At 31.5% G+C, this 26,029-nt stretch overlaps 3 protein-coding genes across 3 annotated transcripts; 1 reads left to right on the forward strand and 2 right to left on the reverse strand.

Annotated features, from left to right (window-relative positions):
• Positions 1-1,598: 1,598 nt before the first annotated feature.
• LOTGIDRAFT_187086 (hypothetical protein) lies at positions 1,599-7,724 on the reverse strand. Its single transcript, XM_009052247.1, has 10 exons — positions 7,576-7,724; positions 6,722-6,879; positions 5,517-5,563; positions 5,089-5,200; positions 4,683-4,810; positions 4,100-4,196; positions 3,913-3,976; positions 3,446-3,554; positions 2,806-2,991; positions 1,599-2,447 (listed from the first exon to the last, which is right to left on the reverse strand). The coding sequence occupies exons 1-10, from the start codon at positions 7,611-7,613 to the stop codon at positions 2,358-2,360; spliced, it is 1,029 nt and encodes a 342-aa protein (XP_009050495.1). The 5' UTR covers positions 7,614-7,724; the 3' UTR covers positions 1,599-2,357.
• Positions 7,725-9,540: 1,816 nt separating this feature from the next.
• Positions 9,541-17,162, reverse strand: LOTGIDRAFT_187088 (hypothetical protein; the record flags this gene model as incomplete). The annotated part of the gene is made up of 11 exons (XM_009052248.1): positions 17,140-17,162; positions 13,321-13,422; positions 13,035-13,106; positions 12,670-12,768; positions 12,232-12,330; positions 11,763-11,835; positions 11,308-11,387; positions 10,799-11,016; positions 10,545-10,623; positions 10,028-10,167; positions 9,541-9,732 (listed from the first exon to the last, which is right to left on the reverse strand). Coding segments are annotated over exons 1-11 (1,167 nt in total), but the record flags the coding sequence as incomplete, so codon positions are not given.
• A 420-nt stretch (positions 17,163-17,582) lies between these two features.
• Positions 17,583-19,491, forward strand: LOTGIDRAFT_231221 (hypothetical protein). Its single transcript, XM_009052249.1, has 5 exons — positions 17,583-17,837; positions 18,043-18,193; positions 18,433-18,542; positions 18,899-19,002; positions 19,285-19,491. The coding sequence occupies exons 1-5, from the start codon at positions 17,828-17,830 to the stop codon at positions 19,396-19,398; spliced, it is 489 nt and encodes a 162-aa protein (XP_009050497.1). The 5' UTR covers positions 17,583-17,827; the 3' UTR covers positions 19,399-19,491.
• The last annotated feature ends 6,538 nt before the right edge of the window (positions 19,492-26,029 follow it).

The raw sequence follows: 26,029 nt of genomic DNA on the forward strand, positions 1-26,029 counted from the left end.
TTATAATTGTTAATAAATTACATTGACTTTATATGGAATGGACAAATGGACAACCAATATACACAATATGACATAAAAATAAATAATAACAACAAACAAATAACTGATTATAATAAACTGATAATTAAATTTGAAGCTCAACTTCCAAAAATGAAATTACTATATGATTAAAATGATTAGACTTACAATATATTGCTTCGGACTTCTTTGGATGCTAAAAGATACAAAAATGTGGACCCATGTAATTGAAATGGAATTTTTACTTATAAATATACTGTTACAAATGAATTCTTGTGACCTGTGATGGCCAAAGTATAGGAATATATGAATTCAATGCTGAAATATTTCATTCTTGGTCCAATCACTACCGGTACTTAAGTCAGCCTACTTTGCCACTTGGGAAGAGTGGGAAGAAACAGAATGTAAACAAAAAGTTGTCATTGGTGTACTAGTATATGTACCATGGATCAAAATTTTTTTTTACAAATTTTACGTATTAAATCAAAATTCACAGTAACTGTAGTTATCATTAGTACCAGTACACTTTGAAACTGAGCAGCACTTTTTTTTAGTTGTAAAAGACACTACATGCACATACACATACAAAAACATGGTCAATGGTCCACCAATGATATAAAATAAATTAAAAATACTGGTCTTTATGTTAATACTGATATAAATAATGTTAATAAGTTAGATAAATATATTTTGAATATTTGAGCAGCTAACTCCATATACTGTATATAAGGGAGGGGACTGGGGCTGGGATTATCAAGTAACTCTTCACCATATATTATTCATACAGTTTTAGCAGATTTTACACCCAGAAAGTTTGATTGAGAGGTCAATGATGGGCATATTTTAACAAATTGAAATGAAATTAGAATTCAAAGCTTTACAGACCATATCCAGGTCTTGTGTTCAGAGCAGTTTCCAATTACGAGCTACTATAAATTCATCTTTCAAATTATCAGTTGAATGGTATTGATACAATAAATATTACATTTAACTTTATCAGAACATGTAAATAGGAGAAAAGATGTCAAGTGTAGCTACTGTATAAGATTTATAATAATAGGTTATCTAATACTATCAAGACAATAAATCATAATTACAGATAAGATAGAAAACTCATACATCAAATACATTCATCTCTTACACTATCACAGTAGCTTGTTCAAAATATCAAATATAAGCTTACGTCAGCATGTGCCAGTTAGTTGTGTGCCAGCAAATCATTGATAACCCTTAAACTATTGAACTTTTTATGCTTACACTTTTCCATCTGATATACTAACATTTATTTACTTTGGAATACATCTAATTCATTTACAACATATGAGTGTTAATGTCATCAACAATAACTACCTTTATAAATCCACACTGAAATATTGGTTTGGTTATTGCTTATGCTTACTTGATAAAATCAACTTAACTTCTCTTGAAGGGTCAGATTCGCCATTTTTGATCTTTGATCTTAAATATTTATAAATAGTCTTCAGAAGTACTAGTAATGTATGAAAATTGCATACTTTCTTATAAAATACCTCAAACTATTGATTTCACTTTCTATTTCTATATATGTGTCTTTTCTTTTTATGGTAGAGTCTCAAAAAAAGATGAGACGTCTTTTTAACTTTCAAACACCAATAATTCTAGATTAACTAGGATTTAAAGGTTCAAATTTTGGCAGTGAGCTGTGAAATCAAGTACTGGTAAATTGAGCAAAAAATTCCTGATTCTGAGACTAAGATATAATTGGTCAGATGGATGGCAAACTTGTCCCTTTGAGTACTGGTATTGCTGGAAGCAAGTTTAATCGAGCATGGGTCACTGCTTGTTAAATAATATAATAATATAATAATCAATATGCGGATATAGACTAGGTCATTATATAGGTAGAAAGAAGGTAAAAATGACTAGAAAAGTATGAATGTTAACAAAGAAATAGACATAGGTTATTATTTCAGCTTAGCAATTATACATTTCTAAATATTTATCTATCAAAAGGTATTAGATTTTAGGACTCAAACAAGTAACCATATATATCATAAAGAAATTACTTGTTTGATCAAGTATCTAGTATATTTATTGAATAGTTACAATGAGTTTCATGATCTAATATTAAATTTTGGTCCTATTTGTGATCAATAGTTAAAGACTAACACAATAATAGAACATGTTTAATTGAATGATATGAGACAGTAACCACTTAAACACTATCAACATGATACTTTTCACCTAATGTATTGTATATATGTGTATTGTGACAATCATAAGCAAAATATTTCCATGGAATACAGCATGTAAACAACTCCTTGCAAAATATAACAATAAAAATATCAGTAGTAGAGAAATTAGGAATTTCTCAGAACTCTCTTGTGACAATCTTCTCTCATCTTCTTTATTCTTGCTGTAGGAAAACTTCCAGTTTCCTTAAATATACTCTAAAAAAAACAAACAAGTTCCCAAAATATTTCTCATGCTATTGTAGTCAGAAGATGTGACAGCTTCCAAAAATTCATACTTGGCATGTGAAATAATTTGATCTTCAGTTCAAACAGTTAGTGCTGTTGCACTTTCACTATTCGAGACCAAGAGGGTTAACAAGGGGATTAAATTAAAATTGTCACAAACTATCGAACTTCATTTTTTTGGATCATATACCTACATACCATGTCTAATGAAAATTAGTAAAAAAATGAACATTTTTAACATGTGAGACAGACAGGTTAATATTCAGAAAGCATTAATGTTCAAACTTTTTAAAATCAGGTAAGTAACAGTTTTGTCTTTATAACTTACCTCAAGGAAACTGTGACATTGTAATGTAGAAGGATCTTTAACAAGATCTCGGAATAAATTAACAGCATCAGGAAATGATTTACAGGCCAATATCTTGTCTTTATTTAATTTAATAAGAGTCAGCGCAACTCTCAATAATATTTTAGGTCCTTCCAGGAACAAACAATCCCATATTCTTAATACTGTCTGGAAAGACAAATTAATCAACTTATAAATTATCTTCATAACATGTAACAACAATTATGATATTGTAATTAATGACACCATGTGTAATCTTTAGAGCCGGGTTCAAATAAGTACATGCCCAAGTATTGATACTTCTGTCAAATAACCTTTTAACTTTTAATAGTTTGGTATATCATCATGATTCCTCAGAGTCTCCATAAGGTTATTAGATAATTTCTATCAGTATTGAGTTGAGAAACACAAACTCTTAGTACTCTATAGGTCCTGCTTGTATTTGATAAAGACTTTCAAAGGGAAATAATTGCTATTATTATAAACTAAGAGGAAGTTATAATGATGTATAAATCATTATATGATTGACAAAATGTACATTATTTGTCTGTATTGTTTCAGTGAATTCCCAATCAATTTTCAAATTAAATGGGCTATGGGTAAGTAACAATTCAATACTCACCTCTACTGGCATAACATCAGCATATAAACATATAAACCATTTCATACCAATTAACATCCACTGTACACCTAATACTTCTAAATGTGCATGTACAGCTGGTAGCTTCCATCTGAAAAAAAAGTTCCGGTATCAGTTAAATAAGAACTTTAGAACAAAATATAGGCAGTCATGTTTTTGTAAAAGCCCTTAGACATCAAAGGTTGAAAAAATCATCAAGAAAATGTTATATGGTACATATTCTTATGTCAACAACTACAGTTGCATACACTGATATCAGCTTATCATCTTAACTTTAAAAAATATTTTCAATAAGCCAGTTCAGAACTATAAATGACGCCTACATACGCACTGTACTGTACTATGGCAGTCTATGGAAAAGATGAATTTCTATTAATGCCATATGTAGAAAGATCTATGTTAAACTATATCATATTCATATTTGCAAATTGCACCTTCATCTCACCTACCTAACAACTTCACCAAGTAATTCCTGTTCTGTTTTGAGAGCTATCATATCAGGAGCATAGAAATCTAAAAATAACACATCAATTTCACAGAAATAATATACTACACAATGGAATCAGAAATAAATTGATCATTGTCATTGAAAATGCAAACGAGAAAATAAAATGTCAAAGATATCCTAAAATATACCTGGCAGAATGTCATTTATCAGGGTGTCTAGTAACCAAAATGCCTTCTCTTCGTTTTTAACAGCTAATAATAATAATCCAGCAACAAAATTTAACCCCTAGATAAATGTACAATTAATATTAGCTTCAGTGTTCAAATTTCATTAATATTATTTAGTACATCATATACTACAAGATAAATAACTCAATAATAACACTGTATCAAAACTTATTACATAATACCTGACCCTGACATTTAGATATGGCCTCAGCCAGATTGGGGAAAATAAGATCTAATATACTTAAAGACATATGTGAGACTGTTTAAAATAGTGTCTGTAATCATTATCATATTGTCCAAGATGAGACCAAAAATGCTGTCAATGCTGCTCAAATGGTATCGAAAATCAACTTGTAATATCTGATTGTGTACAGTAGAAAAAGTACTATTACAAATCTTGCACCAGGCACAATAGACATAGCTTAAATAACAATAATTGTGCAAAAAGGCTATAAGAGTACACAAAAAAAATTTCAGAAACTCTCTTTAAACCAGGGGAAAATTTCTTGAAGGACAAATATGCTATAGAGTAAAATAAACCTACCTGACAATAGCCAACTCTTGAATTTTTGATAGCAACAGCAGATAGAACATGTTTTAATGGTAATCTCATAGCTTGAGGATCAGTTATATCAGCAAAATATATATTATCAGGAAAGGTACGATGTATATCTGAAAAAACACTCTTGTAGCATAAATATACTCAAACAAAGATTTTTTTCCATATATGATCATCACAAACACCTAAAATTTAATTCCTCTTTTATTCTTATAGATTCTTTTGTGAATTATTTCATTATTACGTTTGTACAGCAGAAATTATAACTGAGGAACATGAGAAGCAGCTCCCCTTTGCAACAAACTTTTAATTATCTCACAGAAATATTGGTCATAAAATGTTTTCACATGGAACGTGGAAAAAAGTTTAAGGAATATAAAAACAAATTTACCAAGTTTAATGGATTCTTCAACTTTAGGATCAGCTTTTTCATTTATCAGTTTATCATACATTCTGGGATTATCACGTAAATATAATTCTGCATTGGTTAAACCCATCCATACCTATTTCAAATATTCACCATAATATCATTAAAAATAGTATCAACATATCTTACAATACATGCCAAATTTTAATCAGTTTGTAATTAAAGGTAATTATTTAATTATTCTATTTGAAGGCAGAAATTTGATGGGGGACAATGAAAATCTGAAAAAATTCTACAAATTTTTAAAAAGGAACCACCCAAGTTTGGTTGACTAAAAAGACTTAATCTTTCACCAGAAATAAACATCAGAGAGCTATGGTACTCATATATATTCAATATTTCCAATACTTGTAAATCTGAGAATTTAGTTTGTAAAAAAAACTAATATTTACTGATGGTCTGTGTTCTGTTGGAATTCCTTTTCTACAAAATCTTTTTACTACAAAACAAATATATGATGGTAAAATAAATAAGTGTACTGCAATCTGATCTCACAAAAAATTAAAGTATAGTAAGTTTGCACTCGATATATAAATAAAATTTCTTCCCTAAATTATATTTTTAATATATTCCTTTGTCTAATGTAACTATCATTACTATTTGAACCTGATATTTCAAATCTATTAACAGACAAATAGATGACAGTAGGTAGTGATATGTGTAAATTTGTTCACTACCATTGTCTGTTAATACTTCTCAAAATTATTAATACTATGCATGCTATTGGCTGTAACCTTTGGGTTTATCATTCATTCAATCCACAAAAATTATGATTTCACAGTATTTTATTTTTGCTGTTCACATTGTTTTTAAGTCAACATAATATCTGAGGCCAGAAGACTACTAGACTGTTTCATATAGGCTGTATGTATATTCTCTAGTAGTTTTTTTTAATATCAGTTTTTATTCTCAATGGTAACAGATGTTCGTAATATGGATCTCATTTCACTCAAAAAAATCAATTCTTCCACAGAAATACATGTTTAATCAAAATAACTATTTTCATTATCAGTAATGATATTTTATAGTTCACTGGATATTTGTATTTTTCATAAGTTATAACTCAATATAATTCTATCAGCCTTGAATAAGATATCAAATATTGTCTAGGCTACATGTGTCTAAAAAAATTAATATTACAAGAAAATCAATATAATCATACATGCTGGTGTAGTTGCAGTTGCAATCATTTCCTGATATAAGTATATAAGTATCCTAACTATGATGTCTAAAATTGGTCTACAAAAGCAAAACTTATATGTGTTAACCAGATGCACTTTAAGAGAAAAAAAAACCCACAACTTAAGTTCATGAGAATCCTGTCCTGTCTTGGCCCTTGACCAAACCTCTTGGTGTGGATCTTTCTCAGTTTATTTCTACCTATTTACAGCTGGGTTGATTGAGGAGAGATGACTTATTCAAGATCAGTGACCAAGATTAGAACTAATGACAACCATTTATTGGAAGTTACCAAGCAAATGATGTCAAATTCTAATGCTCAAACAGACTGATATACATTCTGTCTTAAAACTTTTTTTAAGATTATTAATAAAATAAACGTAATATGTTTTATGAAAATGTGTAAGGCCTACTGTACCTTTAGTTGTCTTCGAAAGTGTTTCTTGATCTGAACCAATAACATTTTTCCATCGTGAAGCTCTTCTTGCCAATACATAAATATACCCTGACATAAACTCTTCATAGGTATGATAATCTGCATCTTCATCTAACTTAAACCCATAACCATCAACAGAACTAAAATTATAATAAAATGATAAGGCGCTTTCTTGTTCTTTGTAAGATAGGTTTGTAATAGACTAATCAAGAAACACCTATCTCAGTGATTCGAATAAGCTACAAGAGAGTTGTGCCAGACAATAGCAATTAATGTTTGAACACATTATACTCTATAGTAATCTAAATATCTAAATATTCTATTTCTCAGGTGTTAAAGTAGATTCAAGACATCTGTATCCCTTTTCAGAATAAGAATCAGAAGTATGATTTCTCTGCACTGAGGAGAAAATAGTAACTAAGCTCTAAGAAGATCATCATTACAACATTAATATATGCATTGGTCATTACCGTTTGTTGAAAAGGTATGGGTATTGAGACAGTAGTCACTTTCATTATGTTTGATTGGAATTGCAATTGAACATTAGCTATTCACTTTGAAAGGTCCTACAAGCTCCTGATATTGAGCTTTTAGCACATTGGCATTAGTCAAAATTCCCTGTTCTTTTCGTCCAATTCGTAGCCATGAAAGAAATATGAAGACTATATCCAGGCATCATAAAGTAAAGGCCAACTTAAATTTTCTGAAATTAACTTTAAATTTATATTTAGATTGTTGATAAAATAAAGTTTAGTCAGGTGTCTTATTACTCAATAACAAGAATTGATTCATCATGTTTACTCTGACTGTACATCTGTTCTGAAAAATGTGTTTACCTGTGTCCAAACTGTTCAGTACCATTGGCATTAGCCATTTTATTTCAAGATCTCAGCAAAATATTTCTTGCATATGTCATTAAATAGCAAGAATATTGATCACCTGATGACTTATAAACAAAATATTTCTTGCTGTCTGCTATTAGAGACATTCGTTTCAACGCCATCTATAATATAAAGGTACTGAACTCTGTATTACAATGTTGCAAGACAACATTTAAATTCAACTGTGATGACATCACAATTAACAGTTGTTTTGTAGATAAATCTCATTGTTGACTTCTCCCTACTGTATTCTTACTTTGTTTATTTGCCATCAGTCCTATATTGGAAAGATTACCTGCACTATAAAACAGAGCTGTTTTGTTTTTTTGTTTTGTATCTGAAACCTGTGCAAGAGATAATCTATTATGAATTAGATATGTCAAGAGTCTGCACATTGTATTTGTTATTGTTATTGCCCTCTCACCCATGTAATAGTAAGTTTCAAACTTTTCTCGTATGAAAGTCTTTCATTTCCAAAACAAGCAGTCACGAGACTGGGTCAGCAGCTTGAGATGAGTTTAGTCAATTAGTTACAAGAAAATGTGAAATTTTAACTTTTATTGATTGTAACAATTATGATAACAATGATATTTAAAATGATTATTTAATTATTATCATACATTATTATACACTTCTTATATCACATAGCATAAAAACCAGGATGCTGATTGTACCTCTAGTATTACACACAAGTCACATATATTGAATACTGCAATTATTAGGAATCGCAGGAACATTTTTTCAACAAATACAGTATTCAACATGGTGAAATAGAATATACAGATAAAGATAACTCATCAACCTTTTAATAATCAGGCATCATAAAAACATAACAAGTTCATTCTCTATTCCCAAATCACAATACAAAATATATACTTAGCACACACCCTATTATTTTATCAATTATATATGTCATTTTTATTTTAAACCTATTTCAGCCAATAGGCAAGCTATGAAATAAATAAGCTGTACATTTCATCTTCTTAAAATCGTATCTATATAGTGCATTGTTATATAATAAATTGGTCTGAAGCTTGACATTGGAAAAGCATTGTTTATATGACTTGTAATCTTAACACTTACAAAAAACAAGAAGCTCAAGCTGGCACAATAAATTTCTTATTAATAAGATGATGCTGTATTTATATTGATATATTTATGAGAATAACATACATAGATATATTGGGAAAGGGGTGATATAGGTGAAAGCCTGTTCCCCAATCCTATTCTTTTTGAATAAAATATTGTTTACAAAAAAAAAAAGATACAATATTTAATATTTTCATACATAATGCCAACAGGTTGGTAAAAGCTATTATGACTGGTAACTAATAATCATAAATATAAGACCATTGGTAACTGGAAATGTCTAACCATATATTGTAACCTGTCCAGAGGTAATAACCATTGATAACCAATGGACAGCTTTAATCAACTGGTAACCATAATGATAGTTGCTAACTATGTAAAGGTTATGATCCATGTAACAATGGGTAAAAAGCTGACTGATGAACACATACTTGTGACTCTGTTAAATACCCTTAAATAAAATCACTGAATGTCTGTTGCAATATAAATCAAAAGCATTTGAATAGAATCATTATAAAATTTCAAATTCTTCATCACTATCAGTGGACCCTCCACCTTCTGCTCCTTGTAACACTGTATACTCTACAATATAAAAAATGAAATCATTCAATATCACAATGCAGCATACATAGATACAATTATAAGTATTATGAGTTAGCTATTTATAGCACTATTCAGATAAAAATATGACATCAGGTTCTGTTACAATAAACCACCAAGCACCAACGCTTTCAATTCAGGACCAACATTCCTACAAAATTGATTTGTCTCACAAGCAAATATTACCCTTGATGTGATTACTGTGAAAAAGAAACTGAATAAAATGGAACTTGAAGAATAAAAAGAAAACAAACCTGTACTATGTGAAGAATAATGAGTATAAAAATCACTATCACTAGCTGGAAGATGAGCTGGTCGCACTTTATGTAATTCAAACATAGGATTTTTACTTTTTTCAATTATAAATTTACTAAAAGTTAAACATAAATCATCAAATTCTTCTTCTGTACCACAATAAAAACCCTGGAAATATTAAACTGATGAGGTAAGCTATGAGACAAAACAAAGAGAACAAATTGACTCCCCTTTATCACAAAACACAAATGACTAAAATAACTTATTTGAAGAAATATATATGTGAGATTTGGTGTTAGCATTGGAATGGATAAGATCTCAGTCAAGTTCGAATTTGTTTGTGTGTACAAACAGATTGTTTTTTGAAGGCATAAGTTATAATATTTCAAAGTCAAAACACCTCTTTACTACAGAAACACTACAATTATCAGTACTGACTGAAATTAATAATACAAACACTTACAACAGCAACTGAAGGATCTAATTGAGTTAATTTCATTCGACCAGGAAAAGGACAATGATACGTTACATCTGTAGAACTTTTGGCCTCTAAATCGACATAAACTTGTGTAGTGTGAGGATCTAAATATATTAGTTCATCTCCTACAAAAAATTAACTTTAATTATTTCTTAAATAACAATACTTATATATTTAATTATTAAACTATAAAACAATAATATTATCATGATAATAATACTATAAGCTCATCAAATAACATCCATCCATCCTTTTACATATCTGGTAATAAAAGATATAAATGATTAATTTATTACAGTAGCGCTATTGAAAAATTCTACATCTAGCATTGATATGCTTTAAATATTTCTCAAAAGTTATGTTTCAACCACACAAGAACATAATTATATGTGTACTAGAATTTTGGTTGGATGATATTGAGTTCAGTAAAACAATGTGGTATTTACTGTAAATATATAGTAATGTGGGTATCTAAACCTCTGATAATTACTATTATACTTACCTAAATAACCTACGAAATAATGGGCATGATTAGGTTTACCTCCAATAATACCAACTGACTGTTTTAATCCTAAACAACTCTACAAAACAATAATAATTTCACATAGTTTAAAATAAAACATGCCTCATCAATTTCAATTACATAATAAAAAGTGCGAATTGATACAACTCATTTAGTTGTGCAAAACTTGTTATCTCTTGAAAGATATTTCACAGCATAATAGACAAAATGATTAAACTAGAGACTTGACATACCTTTAAACTATCAAAATAAACAGGATTTATATCAGTTAATCCTAATCTCAGTGGAATTATCAATAGTAATGGTTTCCATCTTTCTGATTTCAATATTCTGTCAGGTGCTATATAACTTGAGGGGTGGGATTCAAAATCACAGTTTGTAAAACCTTCTTTATCTGTACCATTAATATCTGACTGTTTTGATTTTTTACTATCACATTGGCATAGATCACCTACAAATATATATGATAAATTCCATCAGGTATCTTATGTATAGAAAGTTGAAATTATAAATGAGTGAATACTGTAGTCATATTACGTATATCAATTTTCATGCTAAACAGTCAGATTCAAAACATGATAAAGCCTTCCGTTCAGATCTAATTGGAGAAAGTGAAGAAACGGTTCTTTTACTAGCTTTGTCTACAGATTTAATATCATATTATCAGTTTCATATAATACATTACTTCATGTCGGTGAAAAAGAACACCGTGATGTAATAGTGATAAGTATAATTGACTTACGTATATCACTTTCTATTACTGTATTATCCATTGCTACATGTACTACTAAATTACTCCAACCATCATATATTGATATCTTTCTGTAATATTACAATGAATGGGGAATAACATTTATTTTTCAGTTTCACCCAATGTCCTATTCTTTTAACACGAAAATTTGTAAATCTGATTTGATTGGATTTTACTCTAGCAAATTCAGCAAATTAAAGTCCTTAATAGTAAATCTGTAAACAGTATGTTTTTCTGCACTTGCTGGCATACAATCCAATCAAATCAATCCATTTTGTGATACAAGAATAGTGACTATAGAAGTCAAGGTATAAGACAGATTCTGAGCCTTGTGATAAAGCATCACCAGAGTTGGTTTTCTAAATTATATTGTACTAAATGTTAGATTAAAAACATTGGGAACTTAGTTTTAAAATATTGATATCTTTCTGTCAGACATTACTTACTTTAAAACCTGAGCTATTGTGTTTGGTCCAAACCACTGACCTACTGCTTTTCCTTCAGAATCACCCATTGATGCTATAAATAGGGTCAAGTTACAAATTATTACAACAAAATATTGTACAAGGACATTCATAAGAGATATAAGCCTAGGAGATATTTATCCACTGTATTGCTATGTTTAATAAGTATTAAGTACTTATATTAAAAGACAAAAAAAGTTCTATACCAGTCTGATGAAGCAACTATGTCGAGGATTAACATATAAATTATAATACATATTTTACACTCATTCAATATAATGTTTCTTCAAATTTTGCTGGTTTTTCGTCTCAACATAGGGCCTTTCAATCTCTTTGCGTATAATTCTTATATTTCAAACCAAAAAATAGTACTGCATATACATGATCTTTTTCAAGGAAGGGCAATATAGTGTTTCTAATATATTTAAAGAAAAACTCACTAGGTACCTACCTATTTGATGTATGGAATAAATACTAGTCTTTTTATCTTGAAACATTTTTAATATCTTCCAATAATTTTGATCATATACTTGAGGATTCCATCTCCATTCTGTAGAAAAGGACAAATAAAATACCTTTTGAAATTTTGTTGGTTCATGTGGTTGATTCTTGCTAACAAGCAAAGTGGGGCAAAAAACTTTTCATATTTCCATTGAGTCCATACATTTCCAAACCCAAAACAAGTTTCACGTGATTAACAAGATGACTCAAAATTCTTGTATCCATTTCCTAATAATGGTCCATTTCATATAAATTATGCAAGACATTGTTTACCAAATCATTTTTGAATTACAAGTGTGGTTTGTCTGCATTTGACATCTAATATTAATTCTAATTCATACAGGTGTCAAGGACATGCACCACTGTCTATATTCAAATTACTACTTACTTCTACCAAGATGTCTAAGCACTAAAGCTTGAGCTAACATCATCTGTCCACATCGTAACATACAACCCCATCCTGTATCATTATTTGGTCCACAACCACCTGCAAATTGCAATTAGACTATTAATTTTTACATTGTGATAATTTTAACATACAGTGTTTTTAGGTTTACATGTACACAAAATTTCAACTATTAAGATTGTCATCAAGGAAATAAGAACATAAGCAATTATGCAGCTACACTGATGCAAGTAGGAAACTTTGATCTTTGCATGAAGGTGTATTATAGAGAGTCTTCCATGTAATTACCACACAAATCAAATTTTCACAATGATGACTTTAATAAAATTGTAAAAAATATTTCATACCTATATGTGAATAGTTTCTTCTATAAGTGAACCATATCCTTGATAAAATATCATGTTTTAGCTCATCCCTATCTGTAAATAATAAGTTTTTAGCATGTAAGAATTATAATGGTATCACCAGACTCATTCTGTATCATATGTTTTGATTTTGCCATTTGAAATGTGTGCAAACTGTATGTCTTGGTCTTGTTGATTACACTATTCCTTGCTTATTTTAGGATTGGATAGCCATTCTTTAAAAGCCTGTTGATGAAATTACTTTCTAATAAGAAATGATATATCTTACCGTATATGGTACTATATTTTTCACCTAATAAATAGAGAGGTTCACTTGTTGTAGGAAAATCTTCATAACATAATGCTCCATTTTCATACGATCCTAAACTTGCTGGAAAGATAATCATGCAATAATATCAAAGGGCTTTATGTAAAAAAGCATATTTTGCGATTAGTGACATCATCAAAAACTTAGTTCTAGTGTAACTGCAGGGTCTGCAGATGTTTGATTGAAAATTGGAATGGTGCAAATTGATACTATCAGTGTACCAGTTACACATAAAGAATCAAGAAAACCTCTTTACAATCCCTTTACCAGGAGGGACAAGTTGCAAGTCTTCATGCAATTGTTCTGTTCTGTAAGACAGGCATAACGTTTGTTATTCCTAGCAAAATTCTGCATTCATAATCCTTACGTTCAAAGCAGCAGCCTTGATCATCACTAGTCAACTGGTCAAATTGATGAGAAAATAAACTCTTGTCCACTAATTATGATTTACCAGACAGTATTCTTTGTTTAAATCGACAAAGAAATGATTTAATATGCATCCCAACAACTTGTATGTTTTAGATTATGTCTCAACTTCATGTATGTATTTTGTGTATGTTGAGACAATGTGATACTTGAAACACACATTAAGAATCATTTTATTACCATTGTAAATGATTGGATGCAGATAAAAAATAGACAGGGGAAACAGCTTGAGGGAAATAATGAACACATAATACACCCTTAATCATCTCATATTAAAATTCAATTCACAATAGAAAGTCTAAATATTAATGTTCAAATTGGAAATATACATATATGAGTACATTTAAAGGGACAGATGTGCCATTTAAGGGGGTTGATTTTAGTCTTGAATATGTAAATAGTCTTCAGAAGTACTAGAAATGTTAGAAACTAGCATAATTCCTTTAAATATATTACAAATTTTACTCATTATTTATATATATATATATATGCCTTTTCTATTTATCACAGAGTATCTTAAAATGACGAGTTGCCATTTCATTATTCAAACGCGGATAATTCTTGACTTTCATGGATATGAAGGCTCATATTGACTGGCAAGCTAAAAAATTCCTGCTTCTGAGACCAAAGTATTATTGGCCATAAATATAGAAATGGAAAAGAATCAAGTGAAGTTTTACATCCTAATTAAAGTGATAATATGTGTTAGTCAATTCAATTAATAATCTTTTTGGAGTTTCATCTAAGGTTTCTGCTTTAAATGGCCTCTTCTCAAATATTTCATAAAAAGCATTCAATATAACTTGCTGTTTGAACCTCTAGGTGTTATTTGAATATCTGAACCGTTCCTTGAACCAAATATTGTATTTAAACAAAGATGCACATATATGCCAAATTAAGGCAAATTTGTATGTAGTATATGTGAAACCATGAATTATTTGCCATAATAACCTAATCAGTGTTATTTTAGTGGGACAGTATACTGGAAGCAACTTAGATCATTAACCTCTGACTGATTATGAACAGTTTCTCAGGGAAACCAAGCATGAATTGATATGGTTGTATCTCATGATACTAATACACAACTTTTACTCTCGATTTTGCCATACTTTGGCATTAACGGAATTGTCTTGCTTGTATGGATTTATTATTGCTAGTGTTTTCAAGAATTGGCCCTCTATGCTTTCTTGGCCCTTGTGTAATGGACCACAAAAAAACACTAGTAGAATAGAGTACTTATCTTTATTCAATAAACTACAACAGAATTAAACAAAACAGAATCATAATACAAGTGACATGGTTCAAAATATCAGTATCAAATCCTTCATTACTTAACCTATCCTTAAAGCTGGTGTCAAGGTGGCAGGTTATGTAACAAATCATTAACTAATATCTATGTAGGTTTAAGCTTATGACCTTTTCTGCCTAAGTTCAGTCGCACAGCATTTGTAGCACTTTAGTTTCAGGCTTGAAAATAATTGTTATCAAAGTTAGTACACACCATGATTTAATATTCACTCAAGTTCTTTCATTAACATTTAAACTTTTAAACACACATAAGCTTAACTTATAAGAAAAAACGGATTTCAAAAATAAGCAATTATAGCACTTGAACTGGTTAAAAAAAAACGAACCACAAACACATAACATTTATAACTATAAATCCACATATGTATCAAAGATTCTTATATCCTTACAAAATACGAATCCAAGATACCCTATGTTGGTTGAATGTTTATTTTAAGTAGTAAACCCTGAAACCAATAGTCTTAATTTCTTAAATTTATACAAAAATATCAAATACCAGTGTAAGTTTCCTTCAAACAAATTATACCTAGAAATCTACTAAACACATATTATAAACTAATGTGCATAATAGAATAAATTTTGACTTTAGAACCACACTTTTGCATTTAATACACACAATGTCATCAGTCTACTCAGAAGTAACACAAAGTGAAAGTTTTAACATTTTCTGAGTTACAGTTTTAACCAATCAAACATTTTCATAACACAATTTAGTCCTGACTTTCATCACTATCAAATGACTCCTCATCAGTGTCATCTCCTTCAGACACTCCAGCCTCTTCTTCTTCATCTTGAATCACAATACGAGAGTCCGTTATATTATGATGAGTCTTCAAATATTTTTGTTCAAGTTTACGCTGTTTTCTGTCAATATTGTCAGCTTTAAATTCACTGACAAGAGGGTAAATATGTTCTATAGCACATTGGACATTGTAAACAGAGGGAGCAGTGACAGTAATACTTCCTGTAGAAAATATTTTCAAAGTTGCCTTTGGATCTTTAATTCTATATGTGACTCCTGGATGAAGTTCAGGCTCATAACTGGCTTTATCTTTGTGTTCTCGAGAAAATAGTGTTATTTTTATTCCAAATGGAAGGGAACAAGTTCCCAAAACATTAACGACACGAAAGTTTGAAAAACGAACATTAAACCCCATGACTTGTAGACGCCTTGCTATTCTGCGAGCAGCAATCTTAGAATCTTCTTCACTTGTTGCTCCAGTACATGTGATTTTTCCCGATGACCAAATGCTTGCTGTAACATTTGGAACTCTTAATTTCATGTTACACATTCCATTCTCTTTCTTAAATTCAACATTAAATCCCTCTAAAGCAATTCTCCTAAGATTTAAATGGCATCTGGTACTGAATGAACACACCACATTGTTTATATTGATTTCTAAAATTGGATCATCTTGAAGAGATTCATTTGCTGCCTCTCCTTCACACTCTGGCTCTTGTGAATATTGAAGTTGCTGTGACAAAACTTGTCTGGAAATTTCTGAGCTTTCTAACTTGATCTGTCCATTTCCAGCGTCTCCTTTTGATAATATTGCATCTGAAGAAGGTATCAAACCTTCTGCAGCAGCCATTTCGACCTTTTTTTCATTAGTTTTACCAAAGTTTTTTCTTCAGAATTTTTATTTCGTGTTTGCGGTGTTAAAGCTAAGGGGACGTAACTCTACTTCCGTAAATATTACTTCCGGTAAAATGAAATTACGTCGACTGCTTCAATATTTCAGATAGCAAATTACATTCCTCACTTTACAGCTTGAAATCTTGGCATTATTTGAGTATGGAAAGGTAAAATACCACAAAAGACATAAGATTTTACTCATATATGTCACAGAACTGATAACTATTCAAATTATTGAGGAAATACAATGGTTTCGAGGCAAAATGAGCTAAGATCTCTGTTCTCTTTCAGCGGACTGTGTTATTTTTTTTTTAAATATAAAATGCTGTCACTAAATATTTGATCTTTCAAATATCAGAGTTCAAGAGATAAAACAAGCCCAAATTTCCCAATAAATTAACGAAGATTACCTTCATACTCCATTTCTTACAGAATCACAACAATATGATTGCGCATGACCAAAAAATGTTTTTGTCGGATTTAGTGATTGGTAGAAATTCTAAACGGAAGTAGTTTTGAACCAATAAATGCCAACATTACAAACCAAAACATTGCGGTAAACATGAAAGGATTATCCCATTGTCCTTGGATGGGTTATGCTAGACTATTGTTACTGGTTATTTTTTGTCATAATTAAAAGCAAAGTCGTAATAATTATTTCTCGACTATAATAAGGTGCAGACAGACCAAACATACCCTAAATTATCAATCATTTGTGAGAATGAAAGGGGAATAAGCTCCAATTGAAGAAATCTTACCTACATTGAATGGATTGTTCCATCATATTGATACTGTCAGAGCATGTGATATTGACAAAATTTTTTACCAGACACTTATAAGTGTCAGTGCCCCCGATTTGACCACAGTTGATATCAGTATTAAGGTACGAAAACAAAACATTAGCCAGCAACAATACCAACTATTATAGCAGTACCTTAATCCTTGAATATTTGTCATTGACATAGATAATAACATTATCATTTATGATTGTGGCTGAGCAGAAAAGGAATTTCATTGATATTGATTCAGTAGAAGTAAAAAAAATATAAGACACAAATTGTAAACATATTCTATCATCAGGTCTGCTCTGATACAACCATGGCTTCAGGTTTGTTCAAGTTTATTTCTTGAAATAGTTAGTTAAATAGCAACCTTATCATCTTGTATCAGTAAGTAAAAATTGTCAGTCTTTTCTGTGAAATTAATTTGTTTTAACCACTTGGCTTTTGATCATTCTTTCCAAAATGTGAATCCTTGCCGTGAGCCTGGACAAGAAACACACTTGTGACTCTTTGATAATACTCTTTTTTCAGCTCCTGTTCACCCTACGTTAGAATCATTAAAATGGATATTAGGAAAATGGACATCTACGAATGGTGTTTGTATATTTCCTACTATGAAAGAGGTCAAGTATTCAGAGGATGTTGAATTTTTTCAAGTTGGTCAGCCTAACATACAGTTTAGGTAAAAATACAATATCTTTCCCAGAAAATACTCATAATGAACAATTGTCTAGAAGTTTCAATTTAAAAGTTGAAATAGGATATGTACTTGTTAGAGCTCAAACACATTAGAAGAACAAAAAGTTTTTTAATTCACTGATGACAAATCTCATAAAAACTTTGTGATTTGACTGGATGTGTTTAGTTTTTAGACATGAATATGTATATAAATTTTATTACTAGTTCTATTATTATTTCTAGCTATAATTCATATGATGTAGAGAAGAAGAAGCCATTACATAGAGAAATTGGATTTATTCGTATTCAACCAGGTACCAATAAAATAGGTTTTTTAACAGCACACAACAATGGTTAGTATCTTATTTAAATGCAAGTTTATGTTTGTATTGAATGATAATAGCTTAATTTGTGTCATGAATAGAGATACCTATATAACTGACACCTTAAAACATCAACAGATTTTCAGTCTGTTTTGAAAACACCTAAAGAAACATCAAAATGCAGAGCAGTATGAGGAATTTCAGACAAATTAAGGTGTAGGAGAGAAATATATGTTGTATTATGTAACAATTATATATTTGTACATGGCACTTACTTTTTATGCGCTGAAGCTCCAAATAAATTTGCATTAAAGTGGAAGATCAGCTCATGAACTGTTTTGTCCACAACAGAGCCATGACAATAAAATACTTGTATTAACTTACAGGTGTCACCTCAGTTGAAGAAGGAGAAGTTAACAATGAAGAAATAAAAACTGAATCACATACAGTTGGTAGATTAACATTTGGTTCAGATCCAGAAACTAAAAAGGTACAAGATTTTCTTCTTTGATTTAAAGTATCTTCAAGTAATTATGGAAACGCATTTTTTTTTATAATGAAATTTCATCTAATAATTATGATTTCCATTCTGCCATTAAGTAATTTTTTATATCCCATAAGTATTGTAAGTAATGTTGATGACCATGTTAGTAATCTGAAATGTATCTTTATCATATGTTTCTGAAATAAATTGTTCATAAAACTTGGAACCATTAAAAACTTGCATTTTCTTTTCTAAGGGAGAAATATTTCAAATATTCTTTTTTTGCAGTTATCAAGAGTAATTAAGAAAGTTGGAGATGAATTGGAACAAATAGTTTATATGGAAACAAACAATACACCTTTATCAGAACATTTACGAATTAGATACAAACGTGTGGAATAGAATACAAGTGACCATGAGTTTTAAGAAGAAAGCTTTGGAGTTTTATAAATTCAAGCTATTTTGTGGTTTATATCAGTACAAGTCCAATATTTATATTGTCTTATTATTACCTCCCTTTATATGCTAGGAGTCTTTTCAGTATATTTTTGTCTATTGGTACCTTGTTTCAGTCTATCAAATCTGTATATGTACAGTATATCTGCTTATTCCTGTATACACTTACCACCCGACAGCCATAAAACCACATACACCTACCACCCAACATCAATAAGGCCAAATGCACTTATCATCCGAGAGTCATAAGACAGTCGTAAGGTCAAATACTCATGACATTCGACTGCCATAAAACTACATACACTTTATCCACTTGACAGCCATAAAACTACATACACGTGAAAGCAATCAGGTCACATACATTAACCACCCGACGGCCATAAAAGCCACATACACTTACCACCTGACAGTCACATACTCTTATTACCACTAGTCAGAAATAATGCCACAAACACTTACCTCCAGACAGCAATTAGGCTACATACACTTACCATCCAGCGGCCAAGATATCACAAACAATTACCACCCGACAGTCAAAAAGTCACATTCACTTACTTCACAGCCATAAGGTCACATTATACTTGTCATCCGTTAACTCATAACGCTACATTCACTTACAAACCAGCAGCCATAAGGTCACATACACCTACCACCCAACAAGCATAAGGTCACACACACACTTGTCATCCGATAATTAATAACTCCACATACACCTGCCACCGAACAGCCCTACAACCACAAATACTTACCACCTGACAGCCATAAGGTCACAATCACTTACCACCCAACAGCCCTACAACCACAAATACTTACCACCCGACAGCCATAAGGTCACATACACTTACCACATTGTCATCAGTCACAGGCGACAGCCAAAAAGCCACATTCAGCTAAAATGTTGTTGGGTGGTAAGTTGAAGTGGTCTTGTGGCTGTCAGATCTATTAGTCGTAGAGTGGTACAGGTAAGCTGTTCATTGTCTGCAGTCTGCACGGTTCTAAGACTGTGTGGCTTAAGACAGTAAGGGTTATGGCTGCTGGGTGGTAAGTGTATGTGGTGCTTTGGTTGTCGAATTGTAGGTATATATTTATAAAGTTGTTGGGTGGTAGATGTAAGTGACCTTATGGTTATTGTACGATAAGTGTATGCTGTCATGATGACGACCTGTGGTTGTAATCGTAGGCCTCCTGAGGAAATGCCCAAGTTTGGATCACGAGACAGAAGAATAGTGGCATGTTATGGATGGCACAGAAGATAATGTGATGAAAGGCTGTAATAGATTCGGTAAAAAGATTGCAGGGATTGTAAAATATCCAGTCTACTCTACATTGTTAGTTACGAATATGGTTAGGTTGCATATGTTGTATATCATCTTGTGTGGTCTTCATCATACATAGTAAGATTTCCTTGTTCGCGGGGGAACACATGTAGGCCTAAAGTTATAAGACCTGAATTCAATTTGTGGTATTCATGTAGTTATAATTCAAATGCAGGTGTTGTAGGTTTCTTCAGTATGGGATTCCTTTCAAACCCTCCTGCACCTTACTGTAAATACGAGGTGGATGGGATATCTCAATCTGATTGACACAAACTGTTTTCACCAACAAGAACAATCAATTAATGAATCATAGTCACCGCAGTGTTATTATTGCCTTTGTACCAGACCATCTTGTGAACCAACCGATGGAAATCACCAGAAATTGCCAAAACCTGGCTATAGGACAGTTATCAGGGAAACTCCAACAAGGATACATGCTGACATGGTCTCCACTCTAGGGGATAATGCAGAGAGAGCCATGACGATGACCCGAGGTCAAGAAAACCTTTAAATCCGGAAAACATAACTCGAGTGCATGGCATGGACGATTGATTACTCGACATATTGCGTGTTGTGGTAATCTCTCATGAGAGGATTGTGCACATTATTACCAACAAATTGGGAACGGCAAAAGTTATTGCAAAATGGGTGCAAAAACTTTTTAGCCAGCCCCAATAACTATCTCCTGGTACCCCTTTCCAGACTTTCAATTTCTCATTTTATTGATTATAACGCAATCCTTCGAAGTTTCACAGACACCCTCGAAACTATTTGCTTGCGAGTCGTTTGGAGCCAGCCAAAACAAAAAGCTGTTCCATACTGAAAGGTCAAGTAAAGGCAGTTTTAATGAATATTAAACCACCCAGTTATAAGAAAACACATATTCACATAATAGAAAGTTTACACGAAATGTTCATTGTTTATGAAAACTAAAAAATAAGAACCTCAAAATTTTAATCATATCCGACGTTTTATTCATATACTACACCTTTGAAAAATAAACATTATACGATGATTGTATGGTATGAATAATGAAAATCTAGGGTAGAACTGTTGTGTAAAAAAATACATTATAATCTTAAGACCGATATAACTTGTTTCCAGTTTTTCAGATAGAAATTAGACTACATCTATTATGTATTAAACAGTTTATAAAGCTGCTTTGTATACAAGATTTGAACGACATATAGAAGCGAGGAGCGCATATATAACAAAAACACAAGACAATAGTATGGAATATAACTAACTTCTTTAATAATGTTGGGCATAAGGTCTGATGACGACACGTGTATATTGTGTTGAAACGTTATGTGCCAAACCTTATTAAAGAAGTTTGTTATATTCCATAATATTGTCTTGTGTTTTTGTTATATCTGCTTTGTATAATTTTAAACAGAAAGGCTAAAAGTAATTGATCTTGTCACTGGGAAAAGCCCAATATCCCTGTTCGGACAAATAGAATTTTATGTGTGGTAGGGGTTCATGATTATGTGCATCACGCATTTGGAATGCTTACTTACATCACCATCTTGACCAGTACAGTACAGTTATCATATTACTGTGACCAATTTACCTTGTGGCCACATTACTATGACTAATTTACATTGTAACAATATTACCGAGACCAATTTACATTGTGACCATACCACTAACGGCAATTTACCTTCTGACCATATTACTGAGACCAATTTACCTCGTGACCACATTACCGAGACTAATCTACATTTTGACCATACTACTAACGGCAATTTACCTTTTGGCCATATTACCGAGACCAATTTAACCATGTGACCATATCACTGAGACCAATTTATCTTTTGCCATATTACCCAGACCAGTTGCCCCTGTGACCATATTACTAAGACCGATTTACCTTAGGACCATATCACTAAGACCGATTTACCTTGGGAAAATATATCGCTAAGACCGATTTACCTTGTGGCCATATTACTGAGACCAATTTATCTTTTGCCATATTACCCAGACCAGTTGACCTTGTGACCATATTGCTAAGACCAATTTACCTTGGGACCATATCACTTAGACCGATTTACCTTGTGGCCATATTACTGAGACTTATTAACATTGTGACCATATTACCGAGACCAATTTACCTTGTGGCCATATTACTGAGACCAATTTACCTCGTGACCACATTACCGAGACTAATTTACATTGTGATCATACTTCTTACGGCAATTTACCTGGTGACCATATTACTGAGACCAATTTTAGCATGTGGCTAATCACTGAGACCTTCTGGCCACCTTGTAACTATTTTACTGTGACCAATTTACCTGATGGCCATAGTAATGAGACCAATTTACCCTGTGTCCATATTACTATGACCAATTTACCCTGTGGCCATAGTACTGAGATTAATTTACCCTATGGCCATATTATTGAGACCAATTTACCTTGTGCCCACATAACTGTGGCCATATTACAGAGACCAATTTACCTTGTTGCCATATTGCTTAGACCAATTTACGATATGGCCATATTACTGAGACATATAAACATTGTGACCATATTATTGAGACCAATTTACCTTGTGACCATATTATTGAGACCTATTTACCTTGTGGCCATATCATTGAGACCAATTTACCCTGTGACAATATTACCGTGTCCAATTTACATTGTGACCATGCTACTAACGGCAATTTATAGTGTGATGATATTAATATTATTGTGACCTTGTAACCAATTGCTCTGTCTGATCAACTTATTGTTGTTCTCGAATAATCATGTTCCTAATCAGATGAAAAAATCCAGGCACCGAGTCATTTGGCAATCCGGAATAGTAAGTATATTGAGGTAATTTTTCTACAAAAAATTGTATCAAACATATTTTATTTTCTTAATTGAAGTTCTCACAAGATATCACACGATTTACAGACCAGCATTTACTTTAGATTTTCTGTTCGCATCAAAATTTTCAACGTAATGATGACCTTCATATATCAAACCAGAACGTTTCTTCAAGCTAGGTAGAATACTGAAGAATTAAACATGGCGTCGAAAAGTTAAAGATTGATAGACATTTTGACTAGATAACTCTTACCCAGCAAGTTTTTATAATTAAATGCTCATCAACAGAGAATTCAAATCTATTTTCAGATTATCTGGTAAGAAAAATTCATGATTTGTTGAAGCTTTACCATTATTTACGTTCAATCATGTAATTTGATATATTACTTCGTTTACCATATAATCGTCACTTAGTCATGCAGTCTCGTTAGAAGAATTTGCAGTTTCAATTCAATTCAATTGCATTTTGAATTATAATTTTCCCAGCATTCAAATTGTGTTAAAAAGAAGTTTTTCTCGTTGTATATTTGTCACAAACTGTAGAGAGACTGTCGTTCATTTAATAAGACAATTAACAAAGCTGGTGGATGTTGGAGAAGGTGTGTCTTGATATGCTGACGTGATTACTAAAACTATCCAAATTTGCCGTAGCAATCAAGATGTGGATAAAAATAATAGTTTAAAATTATCAAGTATCACCATCATACAAAATGGATAGCGAAATATCGGAATTCGGATTCCAGTGTCAGCGCGAAGTAGGCTATCAGTAACCTTTATTATCATCACAATGATCATCGTCTGGATAAAATTAGATTTGTCATTTATGAAAGTGGTGATATGATAACGGATTATGATCAATCATTTCAAATTATAATAATTAAATTGAGTATTGAAAATTTCTATGAGCATTTCCGTCACATTTGACTTTAAAGACCCACTTTCCAAATGAGCTTTCTTTGTGATGGAGTTAACATCCGTCGTCATCGCAAGATCAGCAGTTAGAATTGTATCGAATCTGTCTGATCTGAGACAATTTCTCGATTGGAATTCGTCTCGATCGACAGCAAATTTGATTTTATTGTTCTTGTAATAAACAGGAAGGGTCTGATAAATGTAGAAATTTTGGTTTTAAAATATATTTTTGATGTTAACCGGATGAATTTAACGTAAACAATTAGTTAATGGTTAAGTGAAGATCCATTACATTATGCTTGTGAATGAAAAATTGGCATGCGATATGTTGAAAGTGTATAGGTATATATAAAGACATCTTCATATTGTCAAGCTGTTACACACTTCGTCTTATACTTTGACTGCAATAGTCATCTTATTTCTCTGATTTTTGATTGGCTGTAGTCTCTGAAGTACAATCCAATCAAATTGCTTCATTTACAAACTTTTATGATCCAAGAAATGTGACTATTTTAATCAAGGTATAAGGAGGAAGTTCGTAATAGCTTGATATGTGATCAAGAATATGTCATCGTGCCCGATAGAACAGTCTCTTAACTCAGATATATTATTATAACCCAATATCATACACACCATAACAAATGATTGAATAATATGATCTTCAATGCAGTCAATCCGAACTTTTACATATCTAATGGTTTCCAAACATTGACAGAATAATTTCCTCTATCGAAATATGTGGTTATTTAAGTTATACCTAGTTTTTCTAAGGTTTAGACAGATGTAAAGCAGCAATATAAATGTACGGCATCAGCATTACAGGTTATATTACAAGCCTGATAAATTAATGATACAAAAATTAGTATCCTAACTTAGCTTCAGTCAAAATAATAAGACGATTTTATTCTTAGAGTATAAGAAAAGTACATGTCGATATTAATTAAGAAAATGAATGACTTAAAAGCCTTCAAATTTGACATTCGTTTGAAAATTTCTCAAAGAAAGTTTACTTCGTACCATGGCAGCATCGTTTTTATCGAAATATGCTGGGATTAATCAATTGGATCTGATCTTAGACCTGATCGGTCTGAATCTGTGACGGATCTGCCCTCCTATTCACATATTGAATTTATGATATTTCTCATCTTGAGTTATACGCGTTTCGACAGTTTACATTATTCGTAGATATTCAGACAGCAGCACACGATTCAATATAGTTTCGCCTTTGGCAGAGTTTGCTGAAGTGCGATAAATCGTCCAATACATGTTCCTTTAACCATCAGCACAAAACATTTTCTACCAATAAAAATTAGCTTTTTGCTCGGACCTCCATTAGTAAACTTTTATCTTTTAGACAAACGACTTTCTCCGTTTGATCAAACGCTAGTCGCGATAAAGTTTCCTGAAATGGCCTGGGTCTATCAGTTTCTGAAGGTATGAATGTTTTGACAGCAAGTGTACATAGCTCTTACACCCTTTTAATTTCTTAAGACATACTTTATTCCTTGAACATAAATACACAGAAACCACACGGT

Source organism: Lottia gigantea (genome assembly GCF_000327385.1).
Source record: "Lottia gigantea unplaced genomic scaffold LOTGIsca_18, whole genome shotgun sequence".
NCBI classification, from domain to species: Eukaryota; Metazoa; Mollusca; class Gastropoda; family Lottiidae; genus Lottia; species Lottia gigantea.